The 24,386-nt window shown below is 38.8% G+C and overlaps 1 protein-coding gene across 6 annotated transcripts in view; it reads left to right on the top strand.

The window, feature by feature from the left end:
- CEP128 (centrosomal protein 128) overlaps positions 1 to 24,386 on the top strand; it is a 523,299-nt gene that overhangs the window by 402,896 nt on the left and 96,017 nt on the right. For 4 of the 6 annotated variants that reach the window (XM_049899763.1, XM_049899764.1, XM_049899760.1 and 1 more), the window contains one exon: positions 15,795 to 15,844. In XM_049899763.1, coding sequence (XP_049755720.1) covers positions 15,795 to 15,844 — 50 coding nt within the window. Of the gene's footprint in view, positions 1 to 5,030; positions 5,201 to 15,794; positions 15,845 to 21,192; positions 22,376 to 24,386 lie in introns of those variants that run through there. The other 2 variants (XM_049899768.1, XM_049899766.1) reach the window with 2 other exon arrangements.

The following is a 24,386-nucleotide window of genomic DNA, read 5'->3' as shown; positions in this document are numbered from 1 at the left end:
AAATCAATACCCATGGAAGCAGCAGTCAAGAAATCAAATGACGCATTGCATTGGGCAAGTCTGCTGCAAAAGCCCCCTTTAAAGTGTTGAAAAGCAAAGATGTCACCTTGAAGACTAAGGTGTGCCTGACCCAAGCCATGGTCTTTTCAATCCCCTTTTTTTTTATATGCATGGGAAAGCTGGACAATGAATAAGGAACACCAAAGAAGAATTGATGCTTTTGAATTATGGTGTTGGCAAAGAATACTGAATATACCACAGACTGTGAAAAGAATGAACAAATCCGTCATAGAAGAAATACAGCCAGAATTCTCCTTAGAAGCAAGGATGACGAGACAGTGTCTCACATACATTGGACATGTCATCAGTCCCTTGAGAAGGACATCATGCTTGGTAAAGTAGAGGGTCAGCAAAAAAATGGAAGACACTCAATAAGATGGATTAACACTTTGGTGCAACAATGTGCTGAAGCATAACAATTTTGAGGATGTTGCAGGATTGGGCAGTGTTTTGTTTTGTTGTACATAGGGTCGCTATGATTTGGAACTGAGTCGATGGTACCTAACAACAACAACAAATCATATTCCTTTGTTTCCTGATTTCTGTAGAATTTAACATCCGTGGAATTCCTCTGCATAAATATTTTTGTTTTTCTTGAACCTACACAAAAACACACAGAGACACTGTACCAGAAAGAATTGGTTGATGCTCAGCCATTTCAGGAAGTAGAGTATGATCAAGAACCAATGATTCTGAAGGAAGACGTTCAAGCTACACTGAAGGCACTGCGGAAAAACAAGGCTCCAGGAATTGACGGAATATCAACTGAGATGTTTCAACAAACAGATGCTGTGCTGGAAGGGCTCATTCACCTGTGCCAGGAAATTTGGAAGACAGCTACCTGGCCAACCAACTGGAAGAGACCCATGTTCGTGCCTGTTCCGAAGATAAGTGATCCAACAGAATGCAGAAATTATTGAACAATATTATTAATATCACACGAAAGTAATATTCTGAAGACAATTCAAAAGCAGTTGCAGCAGTACATCAACAGGGAACTGCCAGAAATTCAAGTCAGATTTAGAAGAGAACACGGACCTAGGGATATCTTTGCTGATGTCAGATGGATCTTGGCTGAAAGCAAGGAGTACCAGAAAGATATTTACCTGTGTTTTTATTGACTATACAAAGGCATTCGACTGTGTGGCTCATAATGAATTATATGTAATATTGTACTCATGGGGAACTTGTACATAGACCAAAAGACAATGGTTCAGACAGAATAAAGGGATGCTGTGGAATTTAAAATCAGGAAAAGTGTTGGTCAGGGGTTTCGTTTCACCATATCTATTCCATCTGTATGCTGAGCAAATAATCTGAGAAACTGGACTATATGAAAAAGAACATGGCATCAGGATTGGAGGAAAACTCATTAACCACCTGCGATATGCAGATGACACAGTCTTGCTTGCTGAAAGTGAAGAGGACTTTAAAAAGTTACCAATGAAGATCAAAGACCACAGGCTTCAATATGGATTACACCTTAACACAAAGAAAACAAAAATCCTCATAACTGGATCAATAAACAACATCATGGTAAATGGAGAAAATAATGGAAGTTGTCAAGAATTTCATTTTACTTGGATCCACAATCAATGCCTCTGGAAGCAGCAGTCAAGAAATCAAATGATGTACTACATTGGGCAAATCTGATACAAAGAACCTCTTTAAAGTGTGAAAAAGTAAAGATGTCACTTTGAGGACTAAGGTACGCCTGACCCAAGCTGTGATATTTTCAGTTGTCTCATATGTATGCACAACCTGGACAAGGAATAAGGAAGACCAAAGAAGAAGTGATACCTTTGAATAATGGTGTTGGTGAAGAATATTGAATATACCATGACTGCCAGAAGAATGAACACATCCATCTTAGAAATACAGCAAGAATGCCCCTTAGAAGCAAGAATGGTGATACTTCATTTTGCGTCCTTTGGACATGTCATCAGAAGGGACCAGTCCCTGGAGAGGGGTATCATGCTTGGTAAAGAAGAGTGTCTTAGTGAAAAAGAGGAATACCCTCAATGAGACAGTTTGACACAGTGGCTGCAATAATGGGCTAAAAAATAGCAACGATTGTGAGGATGGTGCAGGACCAGGCAGTGTTTTGTTCTTTTGTGCACAGCATTGTTATGAGTCGGAACTGACTTGATGGCACCTAACGACAACAACACTGTTACAAATAGGAGAAGAGTAACGTAGAATTAGTATTTAAATAGTATTTTGAATTTTCCTAAAAATAATGTGTTATTTTAGAAAATAATGAGAATCTTAGGAATTAATTAAAAATCACCTATAATCCCATCACTTAGAGATGACTACTGTGAACATTCTGGAGTGTTGATTTGTACAGCCTTTGCATGTGCACAGGTGCGCACACACACACCCCCTTACACTTCTTTATAAACCTGTTCATCTATTTTGTCAATGTTTTTTATAAAACCACTTTAAGGCATTCATTGTGTTTCCTAACATAAATATTGCAAATGTATTTAGTCTATGCTGTTTATTGAACATATACCTAATTTCTTTTTTTTCTTGCTCACGATAAGTAGTGTTTTTGTGGCCATCCCTGTGGCTAAATCTTTGTACCTATCTCTGATTTTCTTACTCCTGTGTGTGGAATGACTGAGTGAAGCAGTATAATATTGTTTTTATTTTTTTGTTTGTTTTTTAAGGTTTTTTATATTTATAGCTAAATTGCCCTCCAGTTGCATCAATTTAGAGTCTTCCCAAGTTAGATTCTTACCAATTTAGGGTGCTTCATTGTGTATTTCGTTGTATTCTTATAAATATTTCACTATGTTCCAGAGTGCTCTATTGCATCTCCATGCCTTTCAAATGTTTTATTTGGGTGCATATATCATAAAAACACTTTTAAAAGTTTCTAATTGTTTACTCCCCTAAAAGAATATATATGGAACAAATGACATACAGTACAACTGCCAATTTGATAGATTAAAAATCTTATTTGCTTTTAAAACTTGAATGTCTTTTATTACTAATGAGGTCAAATTTTTTATACTGATTATTTTTGTTTCTGCCTTTTATGTAGTCTCCCATAAAATTTAAGGAATGGGGAACACTTTTAAATTTAAACTGTAGGAGCGGTATGAATTTATGTGATATGTTCTTGGGCTACCTTAAGCCTTAGGTGGAGCTGAGGACAAACAAATGTAATGGAAACATTAGTCTACCTACACCATAGACTCCATGCACCTAATTAAATATGTATAGAGGAAAATATATAAATGCATGCATCTATGTGCCTTGATTTATATGAAACTTAATTCTGTCATCGCCCTTTCTTCTTTATCCCATTTTATTCCTCATAGCTACTTTGGGAATTAAGACATAATGTGGTTCAATGCTTTATGGAATAGGAAACAAGACAAAGAGGATCGAAGATTTTCTGACATGGGGTAGATGGTCATGACATTTCTAAAATTCAATACAAATTTCATGTTTTTTGGACAGTCCACTGGATGAAAAGATAATCTTGTTTTATTTAAAGATTTTTTTCATTAAATCTTTAAAGAAACTTTAAGTTGAACAGAGCTATGATAGTTGATCTCTAAGATGGCCTCAAATTGTGGGGAGGGCTGGGTAAACAATTGAACAAAATATGCCTGAACTTGGAGTGATCAATCAGATTTTAAAACTGAAGACTTTGACTTCAAAAATTTTCTGAATTTTCTGTTGCATCTCCGTTGCTATCTAATACATCATACATACACTAAAAATATCTCGAAGCATTTATGTCTCTAGTATAATTTATCAATATACTACGACAAAGGGGGTAAGAAGCACTGGTATTTATGATGACCTTGAAAGAAATTGCCTCTACTTCAGCATGGGAAGTATTAACAGTGTGATGTACCAAATATGAACACATGAGTACGTACTGTCTCTGTGTGAATTGTCAGAGGAGACACAGCTGGTATTTGACATTGAGCTCTACTCTGGAAACAAGCACACTGTACATCATGCTGTTATTCTATTTCTATGGTTTGTATTACCCTCAGATCATAAAAATTGTAAAAACTGGAAAGAAATTTCTCTAAAAATTAGCTTTTAGTTTTAATCTAGAGTAAGCCAAAAAAAAAAACAAGTTCCCATCAAGTTGATTCCAACTCATGGCAGCCCTCTGTGTGTCAGAGTAGAAATGTTTTCCGTAGAGTTTTCATGGCTGTGACCTTTCAGAAGCAGATTGTCTGGCCTTTCTTCTGAGGTACCTTTGGGTAGGTTTGAACTGCCAGTCTTTCAGTTAGTAACTAGCACTTAACGGTTTGTGCCACCCAGGAATCTGATCTAGAGTAGACATTCTGAAAACATTCAGATTTTTTGATCTAGAGTAGACCCAGGGGTCTGGAAGGTCTCAGAAGCTTAGATATGGTTCAATACTATTGGTACGTCAAGACCCAGTGCAGACTCTTGTAGCTTTTATAAGCGGATGACCAAAGAACAAGTCAAATATCCAAGACTTCTTGTTTGGTTCGCTGCCATCAAGTTGGCCCCAACTCGTATGGATTGGACCATTGTGATCCATAGAGTTTTCATTGACCAATTTTTTTTTTGGAAGTAGAGTGCCAGGTCTTTCTTCTTAGTTTGTCTGCATCTGAAAGCTCCATGGAAACCTGTTCAGTATCACAGCAACACACAAGCCTCCAGTGAGAGATAAGTGGTGGCTGCACTTGAGGCCCATTGGCCAGGAATTGAACCTAAGTCTCCTGAATGGAAGGTGAGAATTCTACCACTGAACCACCACTGCCCAGCTGGACCTTATGAGTCTAGAATCAGAGGAGAATATAGGATAAACTGCCTTCTGACCTAAAAAGCATAAATAAAAGTCAACTTTCCATGAGGGAAGCATAGTTTACACAGAGTACATGTTGGAAGAAACATGATTTTATGCCTGGATTTGAACATAAGAAACTTGTTCTTGAAATACTGTTTGTTGTTGTTGTTGTTAGGTGCCGTCGAGTTGGTTCCAATTCATAGTGACCCTATGCACAACAGAATGAAACACTGTCCAGTCCTGAGCCAATCTTACAATCGTTATGCTTGAGCTCATCGTTGCAGCCGCCGTGTCAGTCCACCTTGTTGAGTGTCTTCCTCTTTCCACTGACCCTGTACCCTGCCAAGTATGATGTCCTTCTCCAGGGACTGATCTCTCCTGACAACATGTCCAAAGTACGTAAGACACTGTCTTGCCATCCTTCCTTCTAAGTAGCATTCTGGTTGTACTTCTTCAAAGACAGATTTGTTCGTTCTTTGGCAGTCCATGGTATATTCGATATTCTTCACCAACACCACAATTCAAAGGCGTCAATTCTTCTTCAGTCTTCCTTGTTCATTGTCCAGCTTTCACATGCATATGATGTGACTGAAAATACCATGGCTTCGGTCAGGCGCACCTTAGTCTTCAAGGTGACATCTTTGCTCTTCAACACTTTAAAGAGGTCCTTTGCCGCAGATTTATCCAATGCAATGCGTCTTTTGATTTCTTGACTGCTGCTTCCATGGCTGTTGATTGTGGATCCAAGTAAAATGAAATCCATGACAACTTCAATCTTTTCTCTGTTTATCGTGATGTTGCTCATTGGTCCAGTTGTGAGGATTTTTGTTTTCTTTATGTTGAGGTGCAATCCATACTGAAGGCTATGGTCTTTGATCTTCATTAGTAAGTGCTTCAAGTCCTCTTCATTTTCAGCAAGCAAGGTTATGTCATCTGCGTAACGCAGGTTGTTAATGAGTCTTCCTCCAATCCTGATGCCCCGTTCTTCATATAGTCCAGCTTCTCGTATTATTTGGTTAGAATACAGATTGAACAGGTATGGTGAGAGAATACAACCCTGACACACACTTTTCCTGACTTTAAACCACTCAGTATCCCCTTGTTCTGTCCGAATAACTGCCTTTTGATCTATCTAAAGGTTCCTCATGAGCACAATTAAGTGTTCTGGAATTCCCATTCTTTGCAATGTTACCCATAATTTGTTATGACCCACACAGTCGAATGCCTTTGCATACTCAATAAAACACAGGTAAACATCCTTCTGGTATTCTCTGCTTTTAGCCAGGATCCATCTGATATCAGCAATGATATCCCTGGTTCCACGTCCTCTTCTGAAACCGGCCTGAATTTCTGGCAGTTCCCTGTCGATATACTGCAGCCGTTTTTGAATGATCTTCAGCAAAATTTTACTTGCATGTGATATTAATGATATTGTTCTATAATTTCCACATTCGGTTGGATCACCTTTCTTGGGAATAGGCATAAATATGGATCTCTTCCAGTCAGTTGGCCAGGAAGCTGTCATCCATATTTCTTGGCATAGACGAGTGAGCACCTCCAGCGCTGCATCTGTCAGTTTGTTGTACTGTGGGGGCTTGTGTGTTGCTGTGGAGCTGGAAGCAATGCCACTGGTATTCAGATACCAGCAGGGTCACCCGTGGAGGACAGGTTTCAGCTGAGCTTCCAGACTAAGACAGATTAGGAAGAAGGACCCGGCAGTCTACTTCTGAAAAGCATTAGCGAGTGAAGACCTTATGAATACCGGCAGAACATTGTCTGATATAGTGCTGGAAGATGAGCCCCCCAGGTTAGAAGGCACTCAAAGGATGACTGGGGAAGAGCTGCCTCCTCAAAGTAGAGTAGGCCTTAATGACATGGATGGAGTAAAGCTTTTGGGACCTTCATTTTCTGATGTGGCACAACTCAAAATGAGAAGACACAGCAGCGAACTTCCATTAATAATCGGAACCTGGAATGTACAAAGTATGAATCTAGGAAAATTGGAAATCATCAAAAATGGAATGGAACACATAAACATCAATATCCTAGGCATTAGTGAGCTGAAATGGACTGGTATTGGCCATTTTGAATCAGACAATCATGTAGTCAACTACGCTGGGAATGACAACTCGAAGAGGAATGGTGTTGCATTCATCATCAAAAAGAACATTTCAAGATCTATCCTGAAGTACAATGCTGTCGATGATAAGATAATATCCATACGCCTACAAGGAAGACCAGTTAATACGACTGTTATTCAAATTTATGCACCAACCATCAGTGTCAAGGACGAAGAAATAGAAGATTTTTATCAGCTGCTGCAGTTTAATATTGATCGAGCATGCAATCAAGATGCACTGATAATTACTGGCGATTGGAATGCAAGACTTGGAAATAAAGAAGGATCAGTAGTTGGAAAATAGGCCTTGGTGACAGAAACAGTGCCAGAGATGGAATGCTAGAATTTGGCAAGTACAACGACTTCTTCATTGCAAATACCTTCTTTCACCTAACATAAACAGTGACTATACACATGGACCTTGCCAGATGGAACACATAGAAATCAAATTGACTACATCTGTGGAAAGAAATGAAGGAAAAGCTCAATATCATCAGTCAGAACAAGGCCAGGGTCCGACTGTGGAATAGAGCATCAATTGCTCATATGCAAATTCAAGCTGAAAATGAAGAAAATCAGAGCAAGTCCATGAGAGCCAAAATATGACCTTGAGTATATCCCACCTGAATTTCGAGACCATCTGAAGAATAGATTCGACGCATTGAACACTAGTGACCAAAGACCAGACGGGTTGTGGAATGACAGCAAGAACATCACCCATGAAGAAAGCAAGAGGTCATTGAAAAGACAGGAAAGAAAGAAAAGACCATGATGAATGTCAGAGGAGACTCTGAAACTTGCTCTCGAATGTCCAGCAGCTAAAGCAAAAGGAAGAATTGATGAAGTCAAAGAACTGAACAGAAGATTTCGAAAGGTGTCTCGAGAAGACAAGGTAAAGTATTATAATGACATGTGCAAAGAGCTGAAGATGGAAAACCAAAAGGGAAGAACACGCTCGGTGTTTCTCAAGCTGAAAAAACTGAAGAAAAAATTCAAGCCTCAAGTTGCGATAATGAAGGATTCTATGGGGAAAATATTAAATGACACAGGAAGCATCAAAAGAAGATGGAAGGAATACACAGAGTCATTATACCAAAAAGCATTAGTCGATATTCTACTATTTCAAGAGGTGGTACATGATCAGGAACCGATGGTACTGAAGGAAGCATTCCAAGCTGCTCTGAACTCATTGACAAAAAACAGGTCCCCAGGAATTGAAATAGTATTTACAATAGTTTATAAACTTCTCTTGCTCATTTTGCTAATTCCCACTTGAGATCTTTTTGACCAGGACATCCCTTAGACCAATTTAAGACAGATACTTGTTTTTTAATGAATGTTTTCTTACTTTCTTTGCTTTCGTGGGCAACAGAAATAACAACAACAAAAAAAACCTTAATACTTGACTGACCAGAACTTTCTTATCCTACGTAGTTGGTGTTTCTCCATGCCATAGCCAAGAATGAGGTGGGTTATGGCTGTTTTCTGTAATGTAACAGTTTTGTGGGTAAACCAAAAAAGCCAAACCCAGTGCCGTTGAGTCGATTCCGACTCATAGCGACCCCATAAGACAGAGAAGAACTGCCCCCATAGAGTTTCCAAGGAGCGCCTGGTGGATTCGAACTGCCGACCCTTTGGTTAGCAGCTGTAGTACTTAATCACTACACCACCAGGGTTTTGTGGGTAAGAGGTTTTAAATCTGTAAGGTTGTCAAAATGAAAGATTTCACCAGAAATGAATTAATATAAAATAAAAACATGAGTATCTGCCTTTGGATGTTTTACCACATACCCAAGACAGACAGTGGACTATAAACCTTTCATTTATTGGACCATCTGGGCTCCATCTGCAGACCAGTATGTTGGTTCAATGTCTGAGACAAGCCACAAAGAATAGCCATACTTTTGAAGGTTGTTCTTTATTTTAACCTATGTGAAAACTCTTAATTCATTGTGGTATATCCAGATATTTACCAGTGGGTGGCAGTAGATATGGCAAAGTTCTAAATCGCTGAGCTACTAACAATAAATGGAGGCTAAAAGCAATATACCGGAAGGCCTTTTTTGCTTCTTTTAAAATACACCTGATTATTTTTTGACACATTTTCTTGATTTTAACAGTGGTATTGAAGGGTAAGTTTTAAAAATAATAAGAGCTAACACATGTATAATTCTTACTATGTGCTAGACACTATTTTAAGTGTTGTACCTATATTAATTTGAAGCCAAACACTTTTGAGATATTTGGGCTAATATAGAGTCATATTGTTATACTTTTACTAGTGTAATAAAATAGGAAAAACATACCTGACAAGTGTTAAATATGAAGCTGAGAAACTATTCAACTGTCATCCAATCATTTACATACCTTTTGGTTTGTTTTATTTTATGACAAGCTCTGAATTTTGTATCTTGAACACACATACTTTGCTGAAAACAACTGCCTTCTCAAGTGTCTAGGCATTTGCATTCCACCAGAAACCACTTCTTTTGATGTTCTCTCTCATATTTGGGGGAATTTTATGAAGACAGTCAGTAACTGTCGGTCTATCCCCTCCCCTCTTTTTTTTATTTTGATGTTGACACAAGTGCTTTAACAAAGTTTTCTTTTTGTTTAGGGAGGCATTAGAATGTGTAGGCATTTATGGTACTGCTTGGAGTATGATGTCATTGCAATATAAATCTTAAAGGCAAAAGGAGGGTGGTAACTGTTTCATGGAAAAAAGTTCTGGACCCTGACCCAGTTGAGAAGCCTTGTGTTTAAATTCATGCACTTCCTAGCTGTGCAACATTGGCAGAGGCACGTGATCTCTTGGAACTCGGTCCTCATTTGTACAATGTGAGGATGTTGAATTAGATCAGCGATTTTCAGTCCGTATAGTTTGGAGCCTTACAACTTTACCCTGGATCCAGCGGGGTCTACCCCAGGATAGGATGGAAGCCCAGGAGGCTGACCTCCAGGCCCTCCACTTCTGCTTCCACCAAAGCAATGTCCACTTCAGCGTAACAATGCTTTATTTCTAAGGTACCTTAGAAGAGTATATAGTTTCATTTATAAGACAAAAACCAAAAACCAAACCCAGTGCCGTCAAGTCGATTCCGACTCATAATGACCATATAGGACAGGGTAGAACTGCCCCATAGTTTCCAAGGAGAGCCTGGTGGATTCAAACTGCCGACCCTTGGGTTAGCAGCCATAGCACCTAACCACTACACCACCAGGGTTTCCTTTATAAGACAGAATTCCACTTTTTAAGAAACAAAATATGGAAACCTTGGGATTAGATTGTTTCTATGGTGTCTTTCAGCCCAAAGTCAGTGATTGTGGTAACTGGGTAGCCAAGGAGGAAAAAGAGGAATAGACTGTTGTCTTCAGTGTGGAGCTAGTGTCTTCAATATCTAGTGTGTGGCGGTGGCAAGTTTGGTTTGCTATTTATGGCCTTTTGAGGGTTGTAGTGCATCGTTTTATTTGATTAATTTCATTATATCACCTGCCAACAATAGAGGAATGGCACGTATTTACTTTCTTAAACATTGGATTATTTAGAGAATTTACGTTATATACATTATATATATTTTTTTAGATGTCATGATACACAGGGTAACACTGAACCTGTTAAATAAAAAACAAACCAGTTGCTGTTGAGTTGATTCCCAGTCATAGCGACCCTATAGGACAGAGTAGAACTGCCCCATAGGGTTTCCAAGGAGTGGCTGGTAGATTCAAACTGCCAACCTTTTGTGTAGCAGCCATAGCTCGCCATAGCTCTTACCACTGAATTACTAAGTGAGGTACACAAGCCAGAAACCAAGTGATTTTCCTAAACTGCAGCCATTAATTCCTGTATTCTCTTGCCAGTGCTACTTGGTTCAGTGCTATTGTCATAAATGTTGCTGGGTCTGAAGCCCCTGTTTCCATAAATGTTTCTCCAACACAGCTGGATGGTGCTATAATGGATGAGAGACTTTATATTAGTTAAAGAAAAGAAAAAACTACTGATTTCTAAACTTGATCTTCAGCCTTCCTATGAAGGGTCAAGGTATTAGATGGTTATGTTGCATAGGCACTCCTGGATGTGATTCTCCTTTTAAAAACAAATTAACAATCAACCTACCTGCTTCCTTGGCTGCTAGGAAACATAATCAACATAAAAAGTGTCAAACTTCCTCTAACAGCCAGGCTAAACTACTGGCTGCAAAAGCTGTAAAGAAAGTGGCACAAGACTGTCTTAGCCAAAAGCATAGCCATGATATATTGCCCTGGGTGTGCCAAAGAAATGCACATTGGAAGAGAGAAAAAAAAGAAAAAAAAAAAACTAGATTCTCTGATTCTCATCCGTGATGCCTTGCTTTTTTACATGGGATTATTTTCCCCTCTAATGACTGTATGTCACAATGAGTTAGTACCAGCTCATTTAAAAAGCTGGAGCCAATCCAAGAAAAATATACAAGGCTACTGCCCTTTTCACCAAAAAATCCTTCATTAACTAATGTTGATGGAAGCCCATTTAGCTACAGCAATTTGCATGGCAGTTGAATTGCCTTTTGTATTGAATAGCAAACCAGAGAATAATAAAGGAGAACAAGAACGTGCCAGTGGTGAGTAAGGGAGCATAGCGGCCCTTCACCTTGTTCCACGCTTATCATTTGGTCTAAAGCTGGTGAGAACAAATAACAAGGTTGCTTATTATGACACGGAACACTAATCACACTCTGTTGTCACAGCATTGTATCACTTCAACTTTCCAGGGGTCATACCTACATTCTCTCCTCTTGTCTGTTTGCAGTAGAGAGGTGCTTTTCAGAGATACTCAGTAGCCATATTTCATCAGCATAAGTCAATGACACCCTTAATCATTCCAAATGCATGTACCTGGACAATGCACCTAACAAAAGAGCAATTGCTTAGAACTGTGATATAAATAGAGAAGACAATTTTTGAGGTCTAAGTTAAGTACATAGCTAGGGAGAATATGGATATAAAACATTGTAGCTTGGTTGTTGACATCAGAGAACTCCCGGAGCAAGTTAGGAGGATAAAACATGCATACTTGTTCTTTTGTTTTTTTTTTTGACAATTAAGTACTGAGGTACAAGTGAGAGCATGGTATGTAGAGAGGGCAGGAAGATAGGAGAACAAAGCTCCAGCTGCGGCTCTAGCACTAACTAGGTAATCCCATGCAAACCATTCTTTTTAAGCCTCGTGTCTTCGTCTATTTATTGTAGCATGAAATGTTCTAATGTGGACTGGAAAGTTCTTTCCGACTCTAAGTTCTTCAGGTTTCTGAACAGAGATAGGAAGGTTCAATGCATCTATGTCCCTGGAAACTTTTGAAAAAAACAGAAATCTAACTAAAGATAATTTAAGCAAAAATAAAAAAAAGGGAGGTATTGGGATCAGGACTTATGTGGACTTCGGGCAAGGGTGTGTCCAGTCCTCAACCAGCTGTCTCTCTCTCTGTCCCTTAGCTCTTTCTTCTTTGCTGGCTTCATTCTTAGGCAGATTCCTTCTATATAGTGGAAAATATAGCCTTGAAGCACCAGGCTAATATAAGCTTGCAGCCTCAGAAGGAGATTGAATCTCTCCTGGTATCCTTATTGTTCCTTAAAAAAAAGGATTCCTGCTGATACTTCTTAGCTCAGCTCATATGCTCAGGGAGTAAGGTACTCTGACTTGCCAGCCTAGGTCATAACCCACTTTTGTGGCACAAGAGATTAGACTCCTTGGCTGAAAGTGTCATGGAAATCACCTGGAGAGGGGGAACAGGAAGTTCTCAAAGAGAAGGGATGTACACAGACAAAAACAAAAACAAAACCAGGTGTCCACTTATACCCTGATGTAGGCTGAGCAGAGGGTCGACGGGGGAGAACAGAAGAGGATTTCTGTATTTTAAATGCCAGTTGTAGGAGCTCTTTTATAGTTTTTTTTTAATTCAATTATCCCAAATCAAGCATTGTCGTTGGTGTCAGCTTTTTAGCAGAGCAGTGTGACTCATTACCTTTATGTATTTGGAACAGACAGAACATAATTTTTATTACAGTAATTCTACTATGAAGTTCTGGGGACAGATTGAAATTTTTACACCTACATTTTATCAGATGAGTGGGTTGAGTTTGGATAAATAAGAGATCCAATACATGTGATCTAGTGAACTTTACCTAGGGTGTTTGCCGTACCAAGGTGACTCTAGACGTATGATACTGATTTTCCTTTATGGCTGATTGACCCCACTATCCATTACACCAGCTTCACTGCACTGTAAACAATGTAATTCATTGCAAGGGGCACACTGTTAGAAGTAGTGGAGGAAAATGGCCACTCCCAGTACTGAAAGATCACATTGGGACTCAACAGTGATCTTTTATCTCCTGAAAGTTGGGTTGAAAACAATTTACTAAAACCAACTAGGGTGGACAACTATTGTTTTGGCTTTCTGTTATCCATCCCTCCTTCTTCTATAAACAGTACCCTGGTTTTGCATTTGGAAACTATCCTTTTTGGTGTTAGTCTAGTCCTTTTAGGATTATCAATGAAAGTGCCCCATACTTTTCTCTAGCCAAGTAGTAGGCAAGAGATCTAAGTTGGGCCCATTAGCTATTCTCTTTATGTAATTTCAACTTGAGTGGAGTAAAACCAAGATTGGAACACCCAGAATAAAATGCCCATTAGTTAGGGCTACCACCCAGACCTACCCTAGCTCTTCAGAATCTGGATTCTCTTTTCCATTGTGTCTGTTAGTTACTTCTGTATCCTTCTAATAATTTCTGAACACTGGTATTTCTAAATAGCTGGTATCAGTTAGCAAACCATCCCAAAATCTCATTTATTTACTATACGATTTTGTGAGTTGAAGCTTGCACTTGAGCTAGACAGTTTATCTAGTCGCAACTGGACTCCCCATGCATCTGTATTCATCTTTAGGATACCTGGGTAGCTCTGTTTCTAGGGACTTGCTGACTGCCAGCCGTGGGAACTTACAGGGTAGAGGGGACAGGAAGTGTCCTGGACCATGTGTCTCTTGTCATCTAGTAGGCTAGCCTGGACTTGTTCACATGGTGGTTCCAAGGGCAAAAGTAAAAGTCTGCAAGACCTCTTGAAGTCTCAGCTCAGCACTGACACAGCATTGTTTCTGTTGTATTCTATTCGTCAAATTGAGTACGGAGGCCAGGCCAGATGCAGGAGGTGGAAAAATAGACAAGACCTCTTGATGGAAGTAGCTGCAAAGTCACATTGCAAAGGAGTAAGGATACAGGAAGAAGAATAACTGAGGATACTTAAACTAATTGTCATACCCCAAGTTAGTTTCTCTTTTATAAGAACGGGATACACCAACCAAAAACCCCTTTAAAAGCATAACCTAAAACAGTGGCATACACCTTAACTTTAATTGATATAACACTGATTATAGGAGGTTTAGGAAGCCAAAGTCTGCTCCTCTACAGGATACAGAGTAAGAGCTACCTCTTACTCTTAATCCTAGTAAATTGTATCTTGAGGGAATTGCTTGCCATTCCTTGGTAGCCCTCTTAGCCATGCAGTCTTGAAGGGCCACCACCAGACAATTATATCATCTGCCTGGTCTCCTAAAGTTTCACTGTATTGCCTGCCCAATTATGACATATATCAGCATGCCATGGCTACCCACTGTCTTACCACTTCCTGCTGTATCTAGTGAACACTTGCTAATAATGTTTGCATTTGCCTTTCTGGGATATGTATTGAATTTCTGTAAGTTATATTTCCCTTTTATGCAGCACAGCATCTTAGGAAGCAGCATCAATCACAAAGTATAGCAAATACTAATATTAACATGTGCTGCTGTAGGTGTTCCTTGCCAGTTTTCATCCAAGTTCTGACTCAGCCCAGCCCTTTTTAGGTTTGTGAGATCTAATAAGATCATAGCAGAAGGTGGTATAACTGCAGGCAGAAAATTCTGCTTGCCAAATATATTTTGCTTTATAGCAAGTTATAAATTAACGTAGGGCACTGAGACACCAAGGCTGTACACATGCATTAATTCAGAACTCTCTTCACTTGACTACCTTCCCTTCAACCCCTAATTTCTCTGAGATGGTGCCAAATTCTTGGTCAGGTGTAGCTTCAATGGTTCCCCACCCTCTCAGTGTGAAACGATAATTAATATGCCTTTACAGTTAAGGTGATTTTCTACTTCCATTAACAACATTCATTATTCCAAGGTGTTTTAATTTGGTTATAAAAATTGACTCTGGGGGTGGAACTTGGCTTGTGAGCTTATTTTAAGAGCAAGTGGTTTGTTTCTAATTTTTCTTTCAAAACAAATTTAAAGAAAAAAATTGTGTTCCTTTTCAGTTATATAAATATTGGACCAATTCCTAAAATATAGGTATGATTTGGTATTTGTAATTGAGTTGTGTTCATTTTCTGGTATCTCGGGTAAAGCTGGGACCTCCCAGGGCTTCTCAGCTAGTTTTGGTTTGCCAAGGTCTAGAGCTCTGCCATATCTTAAGCAATTGGGATCATCAAGCATTTAGTTTGCATAGCTTGGAGCCATGGTGGCACAGTGGTTCAGAGTTCGGCTGCTAACTAAAAGGCTGACAGTTTGAATCCATGAGCTGTTCCTTGGAAACCCTATGGGGCAGTTCTACTCTGTCCCGTAGGGTCACTGTGAGTCAGGATCGACTCGATGGCAACAGGTTTGGGTTTTTGGTTTTCTCTCACTTACACATAAAATTCTCTTTCCAGGCAACAGTTTATCAAGCTACTGACTGAATTGGGTTTGATAATAAGAAGCAACTCATTTTAACATTGTACTTAGATGGGTATTTTACTTTCTTGTAGATCTGCTGGATGAAAACCACAGAAAAGATGCAGAAGTGGAATCTCTGCAGGTAAATTCTTAAATAGGACAAGTATCTTTAGGATAAAAACATTTGTGTTTTTACTTTGCTATCCTTTATTTTATTATTCTCACATTCAAACCACGGTAGCAAATGGGGTGAAAATTACAATGTCAGAACTCAAATTGGAATCTTCTATCTTTTATAGTCTTTGAGAGCACTTGTAGTCTCCCTAAAGAAGGAAGCCAGCTCAGACTTTATGCTGAGTTTTGAAATGAACCTCTATCCCTTGGTGTAGCTTAATAGGAACTACAGCATTAGGAAATGACAGCAACATCCCCTCAAAGTCATTTCCTAAAAAACAGAAGTGATGAATGAGGGTGAATTCCTGGAATTTACATTTTCAAGTGAAAATCAAAATTATTCTGATACCATGAATGTTGTCTACCAGTGACCAACCAAGAATCTGAGCACATACGTGGAACATAAGAATTACCTTCTATAGCCTCTCAATTCACCATGGGTTTATGCACATTTCTTGAACTGAAAAATTGTGTTTGAAAGATTCTACTGGAATTTTAATTGACATGTCCATGGTGTGAGCTCTTGATGTTAAGCTGGCATCTGGCAGAAGTTCACTCTTCCTTTTACATTGAGCTATCTTATAAATGGATAATTCTAGTGTCCATTTTTATTAGGAGAAACATAATCAGTTATACTCCCATGATAGAACCAATTCACTTAATGTCACATTGGGGATTAAGAACAGTAAATACTTTGGACATTTAGAGTTCTTCGTAGGCTTGGAGCTGCAGAACTAGAGAGTGATATAATGAGCTGGCTTGAGTGCTGTAAGTGGTAAAGATGATTGCTTCTGGTAAAGACGTTGCAAATAAAGGATGGGCCTGGTAAAGCCCAAAGAGCAAGAGGAATGTTCTATGGCTAGGAATTCTTTTGATGATGTATCCGTTAAAAGCAGAAAAAAAAAAAATGCTGAGAAAGCATATAGTTTTATATACCTAATAAAACTGGGACTTGTTAGCCACAGTTTTATGCAGATTAAATTCTTATAACATCTTGAGCCATATTTAGGCATTAAAAAAAAAAAAGCTCCGGTTACTCCCGTCTGGGGCTAGGAAAGACCTAACTCTGAGAAATTAATATCAGCAGTACCTGTTCTTATACAAAGCAAAGCTCAATGTATGTTAAATGTGTTTATCAAGGCGGTAATAAATGCTTTTTCAGGCATTTTGGTTATGTTTTGTGTTTGTCATTGGCCACAGGATACCACGTATAAACATTTATTGAGTACATAGCTAGCCTTTTGAAATGGCAGCACGGATCTTTTTGAGTTTATTTTTCTCGATATATAAATGTTGGGACTAGTAATCCCATTAAATTTAATAGTCTCTGTTGCTTCTCAAATGCCTATTAAGTACTGGCAGCATTTTTTACCAAAACACCCATCCAACGCAATAGAATGTGCCAGCCGACTAGCTGTGGACATTTATAGATGTAGAGTACCCAATATGATATCCAACGGCAGAAGAGTTAATTGTTGGCACTTTGTAGTGACAATTAGTGTCTGATGCTAATACTCTACGAAGAACAAAGAGGGAGCTGACACTTCCCAGAGGACAATAGTTGAAGATGAATTAAGCACGAGAGAAGTGCCTAGTGCAGAGACATGCTACAGAAAGCCTTTAATTACAGAGACTAGAGGAAAATGCATGGAAAAAAATTCCTGTATTATATTCAAATATAAATTTTGGAGAAGTGATAGTTTGGAGAAGAGTATTAAAATATATATGTGGAAGTCTGACAGTCACACAATAAAACTTTGGGGGAAAAGACATAGTCATTTGTAAAATAATAACAACAGCACTAAAGATTGAAGGTTGGCTCTGACTCTGATTTACTGGGTAACCTTGGGCAACTCAATTAACTTTGCTGTGCCTGTTGTCTCGTCTGTAATATAAAATCATAACTGTCTTCCAGAAGTGTTTAGTGTGGATTAGATTATCCCAGAAGAGAGAGCTAAATATTTAATTCCAATTTACAATGTTAGCAAATCCCTGTGTATCCAAATTGGAGTCAATTTTATTTTCTCATTATCATCATGTAGCTATGTATAACAGTCATTCTGCATTTAATGTTATCCTTAAGGGTCCCGTTTTATTTATCTCTAAGCCCTTCTCAGCCTCCCGTATTTCCTCATTGAACAAATATTTATGAGCGCCATTCTGTGCAAGGCACTTGTTATGGGTTGAATTGTGTCCCTCCAAAATATGTGTTGTAATTTTTAACCCCTATGCCTGTGGTTATAATCCCATTTGGGAATGCGTTATTTTTGTTATGCTAATGATGCAGGATTAGTGTAGGGTTTATTTTGAGTCAATCTCTTTTGACGTATAAAAGAGATTAAAAATAAGCAAGCCAGCAAGCAGAGATGGGGGAAGAGAGATGCCAAGCCACATGAAAATCTCCCAGAAGCAGAATCTCAAAGAGACAAGGACTTTCTTCTAGAGCCAAAAGAGAAAGAAAGCCTTCCCCCAGAGCCAGCACCCTGAATTTGGACTTCCCACCTCCTAAACTGTGAGAAAATTAATTTCTGTTTGTTAAAGCCACCATTTATGGTATTTCTGTTATAGCAGCACTCATTTAGGTGCTAGAGCTAGAAAGGCAACCTGCGTATGCTGGACACCTTCTTGCCTTCTAGACAGAATCTAGACTTTTAATGAGTATTTGTAATAAAATATCTTTTAAGTGATATTAGAGGGAAGGTATAAGTTACTGTGGAAACATATAGCAAGAGCACTTGTCCCTGTTTGTTGGGGGGAAGGGTAGGTTGAGGTTGAGTGGAATTAAAGGTGGGTTTTTTTTTTTTTTAGGGTCAGCTGGGATGGGGTGATGATCCCAGAAGGCCTCCTAAAGGAAGCTGATATTTAAATAACAGGAGTTAGCCAGGCAACTTTGGGATGAAGATAAAAGTTTTGGGAAGAAGAAAGGCCATAGGACAGACTGAAGTAAAGAGAGCAACAATTACATATTTAAGGAACTGAAAGAAGCCTTTTAGTCCATGTTTAAGAGAGTAAAATGGAGTGTAACAGCTGAGAAAGGAGAAAGATGCAAGATAGGCGTTTGTAAGGCAAGCAGAGGTCTAAATAACCTCATAAAGGAGTTTGGATTTTACCTTCAGTATTTAGGAAACCAGTTAAGGGTTTTCAGAGAAAGTAACATGATCACATTTGTACTTTTAATAGGTAACTAGCTGCAAAGTTTAAAGTAGCTGGGGGTAAGCAAGATTGAAACCAGGGGGACCATTTAAGCAGCAATTATTTGTAATAATCTTGGCAAGAGGTGATAGAGACCAGATTAGGTGGTAGCGGAGAGCATGAGGAGTGGGTAGTTTAGTATGTATTTTTATGATATAAAAATCCATAGAATTTTGAGATTGGTTGTTAGGGAGTAAAAAGGAAGAAGTCAAAAATGACTCCTGGGTTTCTTGATTGGGAACTTCATCATTGAGAGTAAGGAAGATGTTAGCTCAATTTTTTATATTTTCAGTATGGGTGCTTTGAAACATCCATGTGGTGATGACAAGAGGGAGTTTCGTATATGAGTCCAGAGCTTGGAAGGGCTTTGAACTGAACATGTAGAATTTGGTATTATCACATCTGGTATCTATATCATATGCCATGATACTGAAAGTTATGAGAGTAAATGAGGACTCCCAAGGAAGTGTGTAGAATGAGAAGAGATGAAAGTCAAGGGTAGAATCCTCAGGGACACTAACACTTAAATAACAGGCTAATGATGAAAATACTGCAAAGGGGGTCTAAGATGTAAAAAAAAAAAAAAAAAAGGCTAGCATAGTGGCATGAAGCTTAGCAGAGAGTACTCCAAGGGGAAAATAACAGAATTGAAAAAAATATTTGTTAAATTTTTGGACCCATTTAGCAGTAGGGTTTCAACCAAAACAAAACAAAAACACTAAACTCGTTGCTGTCAAGTCGATTCCCCCTCATAGTGACCCTATAGGACAGGGTAGAACTGCCCCATTTCCAAGGCTGTAATCTTTATGGAACCAGACTGCCACATCTGTCTCCTGCGGAAGTGCTGGTGGGTTCGAACTACCAACCTTTCAGTTAGCAGCCAAGCACTTAACCACTGCGTCACCAGGGCTGTGGGGCTTAGGTTTCAAAATAAAATTTACTGTTCAGTGACTTATAATTTCCTATTATACCTGTTTGAATCAACTCTCCTCTCATTTACCTTCCCAAATATCCAGTATTTAGTACAGTGCCTTACCATAATAGCTACTCAATAAATAAATATTGACTAAATTAACAAATGAATGCCATCCTACTTTGTCTCTTGCTCGTATAGCACCTGTACCTGGATCTTCCCAAGACTCACCAATTAAAAAATAACAAGCAGCCCTAATTTTTCCCCCCAGTGGTGGGAGGTAGGGAGCTTCCAAATTCTATCATTCCTGTACGTGCGTGCATGCGTGTGTGCGCGTGCACACACACACGCACGCGCGCACACACACACCCTGCCTCTCCCTCCTGCTCTGCTCTCCCTTCTTTAAATGTGGTAGTGAAACAGAAGGTTAGTGAGCAGGACCTGAATGGTAGGAATTGGTGGGAAAGGAAAAGGATAAAATAGCAAGGGGGCAGCAGGGAGAAGAGTGTTTTCAATCTTCTGAGGAATTACAAACAATAGAGACAAACTTGTTTGACAGTGATTTTTACAGTGCAGCTTGTAATTACCTAAATTCTTCACTGGAGCTTACCATTGTCTGGCTCATTTTTCCTGACATCCATTTGCAGTTACATTGTGCTGCTCTTCTTAAAAACCAAGTATTGTCTTTGACTATAAATGTATGATGCAGTATCAGAGTTCTGTTTGTATATGGGGCTGATGTACATTGAAACAAGAAAATCCTTGCTTTAATCCCCTCAAGATCAGCTGAAACATTTAAAATAGACACAAAAGGAAATCCATTTTTCCTCAATTTAGCTGAAAAGCATTCAGTGCCTCTGACAGCTTGCTTCTGATAGCTGATGGTGGCAGTTGCTGCTGCTGGAGTTTGTTTTCATTTCTTTAAATACCAAACTACCTGATCCACCTTTTATTGGCTATCTGCCTTCCCCCTGGTGCTCTGTGAGCCCCAGAATACAAACTACACCAAAAGGATCACTATCATGCTTAGTTATGAAAACTCTGGAAATTACCAAAGAGAGTTTCTGGAAAAGTCATTTGCCCCGCCTCTTATGTGTTTTTTTTTTTTTTTTTTTTTTTATGTCTCTCTCTTTTTGTTATTATTTGAAATGAGATAAAAACTAGATGATTTTGAACATGATTTTTCCTATTCCTATTTCTTCTTCTCGTAGGCCATCTGTAGGTCATTTTGAAGGAGCAAACACAGCTATTGGGGAACAGAATAATACTTCATAGGACTGTTGGGAGGATTCACTAAGATAAGAAATATGAAAATCTTGGTGTTTGGCAGGTACTCAATAAATAGTAATTCTACACACACAGAACATTTATTTGTACCTACTGTGTGCCAGGCATTATGCTGCATGCTGGGGATAAAGCAGTAAACCAAACAATATCCCTGCCCTCACGGAGCTCATCTCTCCTTCCGTCCTCACTTTCTCGGGTAACGGTGAAACTTAAATTCAGATTTTGGTCAGATTATGTGGAAAGGTTTTTGGATAAGTATGAAATATAATAAAGAAGTGAAAAAATGCACAATGTAGCAGTAATGAAACTGATTACATGGATCCATATAAATATCAATCTCATTTTCATGAGGGAAAAGAGAACATTTTAGGTGCCGGGCTGATAATTTAAAAGTTTTCATAAGCATTTCCAAATACGTTCTTTGATTAGAGATGAACTGAGTCCTTCATTTATTTGAGTAAAAATAGGTTTATGTTTTTAAAAAGAGTAATATATTTTTCCAGAGACATTCCAGAGACTATGCTCTAAAAGATATCATTAAAAGATATTGTTGTTGTTGTTAGGTATCATGAAATCGGTTCTGATTCGTAGCGACCCTGTGTACAACAGAACAAAACACTACCCTGTCGTGCGCCATCCTCACAATCATTGCTATGCTTGAGCCCATTGTTGCAGCCACTGTGTCAATCTATCTTGTTGAGGGTCTTCCTCTTTTTTGCTAGCCTTCTTCCTTACCAAGCATGATGTCCTGAAGTCTGTGAGATGAAGTCTCCTCATGCTCACTGGTAAGGAGTATTCTGGCTGTACTGCTTCCAAGACAGACCTGTTTGTTCTTCTGGCAGTCAATGGTACACTCAATATTCTTCACCAACACCATAATTCAAATGCATCAATTCTTTAGTCTTCCTTATTCATTGTCCAGCTTTCACATGCATATGAGGCAATTGAAAACACCAGGGCTTGGGCCAGGCACACCTTAGTCCTCAAAGTGACACCTTTGTTTTTACCACTTTAAAGAGGGTCTTTTGCAGCAGATGTTCCCAGTGTAAAAACTGTCTTCTGATTTCTTGACTGCTGCTTCAATGGCTGTTGATTGAGGATCCAAGTAAAATAAAATCCTTGACAACTTCAGTATTTTCTCTGTTTATCATGATGTTGCTTATTGGTCCAGTTGTGAGGATTTCTGTTTTCTTTATGATAAAATGTAATCCATACTGAAGACGTTAGGCTTTGATCTTCATCAGTAAGTGCTTCAAGTCCTCTTCACTTTCAGCAAGTAAGGTTATGTCATCTGCGTATCACAGGTTATGAGTCTTCCTCCAATCCTGATATGGTGTTCTTCATATAGTACAGCTTCTGGGATTATTTGCTCAGCAAACAGATTGAGTAAGTATGGTGCAAGGATTCAATCCTGCCCCACACCTTTCCTGATTTTAAACCACTCAATATTCCCTTGTTCTGTTTAAACAACTGCCTCTTGATCTATGTACAAGTTCCTCATGAGCACAGTTAAGTGTTCTGGGATTCCCATTCTTCCCAATGTTATCCATAGTTTGTTATGATCCACACAGTTGAATGCCTTTTCATAGTCAATGAAACACAGTTAACATTTTTATGGTATTCTCTGCTTTCAGCCAAGATCCATCCAGCATCAGCAAGGATATCCCTATTTCCCCATCCTCTTGTGAATCCAGCTTGAATTTCTGGCAGTTCCCTGTCGATGTACTGCTGTATCCGCTTTTAAATACTTTTCAGCAAAATTTTACTTATGTGCAATATTAATGATATTGTTCTATAATTTCCACATTCTGCTGGATCACCTTTCTTTGGAATAGGCAGAAATATCTATCTCTTCCATTCAGCTGGCCAGGTAGATGTGCTCCAAATTTCTTGGCAGATGAGTGAGCACTTCCAACACTGCATCCATTTGTTGAAACATTTCAGTTGGTTTTCCGTCAATTCCTGGAGCCTTGTTTTTTGCCAATGCCTTCAGTGCAGCTTGAACCTCTTCCTTCGGTACCATTGATTCTTGATCATATGCTACCTCCTGAAATGGCTGAATGTCGACCAATTCTTTTTGTTAGAGTGACTTTATGTATTCCTTTCATCTTCTTTTGATATTTCCTGTATTGTTCAATATTTTGCCCAGAGAATCCTTCAGTATTGCAACTTAAGGATTGAATTTCTTCTTTGGTTCTTTCAGCTTGAGAAATGTGTTCTTCCTTTTTGGTTTTCTAATTCCAGGTCTTTGCATGTGTCATTATAATATTTTACTTTGTCTTCTCGAGCTGCCCCTTGAAATTTTCTGATTAGCTAAACATGGTCATTTCTTCCATTCACTTTAGCTATTCTACATTCAAAAGCAAGTTTCAGAATCTCTTCTGACATCCATTTTGATCTTTTATTTCTTACCTGTCTTTTTAATGAGTTTTTGCTTTCCTCATTATCACGTCCTCAATGTCATCCTACAACTCATCTGGTCTTTGGTCACTAGTGTTCAACGCATCAAATCTAGAGATGATCGCTAAAAATTCAGGTGGGACGTACTCAAGATCATATTTTGACTCTTGTGGACTTGTTTTAATTTTCTTCAGCTTCAACACGAACTTGCACATAAGCAATTGATGGTTTGTTCCGTAGTTGACCCCAGGCCTTGTTCTGACTGATAATACTGTGCTTTTCCATCGTCTCTTTTGACAGATGTAGTCCATTTGATTCCTGTGTATTTCATCTTGTGAGGTCAACATGTATGTTACCATTTATGTTGTTGAAGAAAGATATTTCCAATGAATAAGTCATTGGTCTTGCAAAATTCTGTCATGCTATCTCCACCAACATTTCTATCACCAAGGCCATATCTTTTGACTATGGATCCTTCCTCTTTGTTTCCAACTTTCATTTCCAGTCACCAGTAATTATCAGTGCATCTTGAATGCATGTTTGATCAGTTTTAGGCTGCAGAAGTTCATAGAATCTTCAGTTTCTTAATCTTTGGTTTTATTGGTTGATGTTGGGAAACCCTGGTGGCATAGTAGTTAAGTGCTTTGGTTGCTAACCCAAAGGTCAGCAGTTCAAATCCGCCAGGCGCTCCTTGGAAACCCTGTGGGGCAGTTCTACT

Source organism: Elephas maximus, chromosome 10 (genome assembly GCF_024166365.1).
Source record: "Elephas maximus indicus isolate mEleMax1 chromosome 10, mEleMax1 primary haplotype, whole genome shotgun sequence".
Lineage (NCBI taxonomy): Eukaryota > Metazoa > Chordata > Mammalia > Proboscidea > Elephantidae > Elephas > Elephas maximus.
The sequence above is the reverse complement of the archived record's forward strand: the minus strand, read 5'-3'. Positions and strand labels throughout refer to the sequence as shown.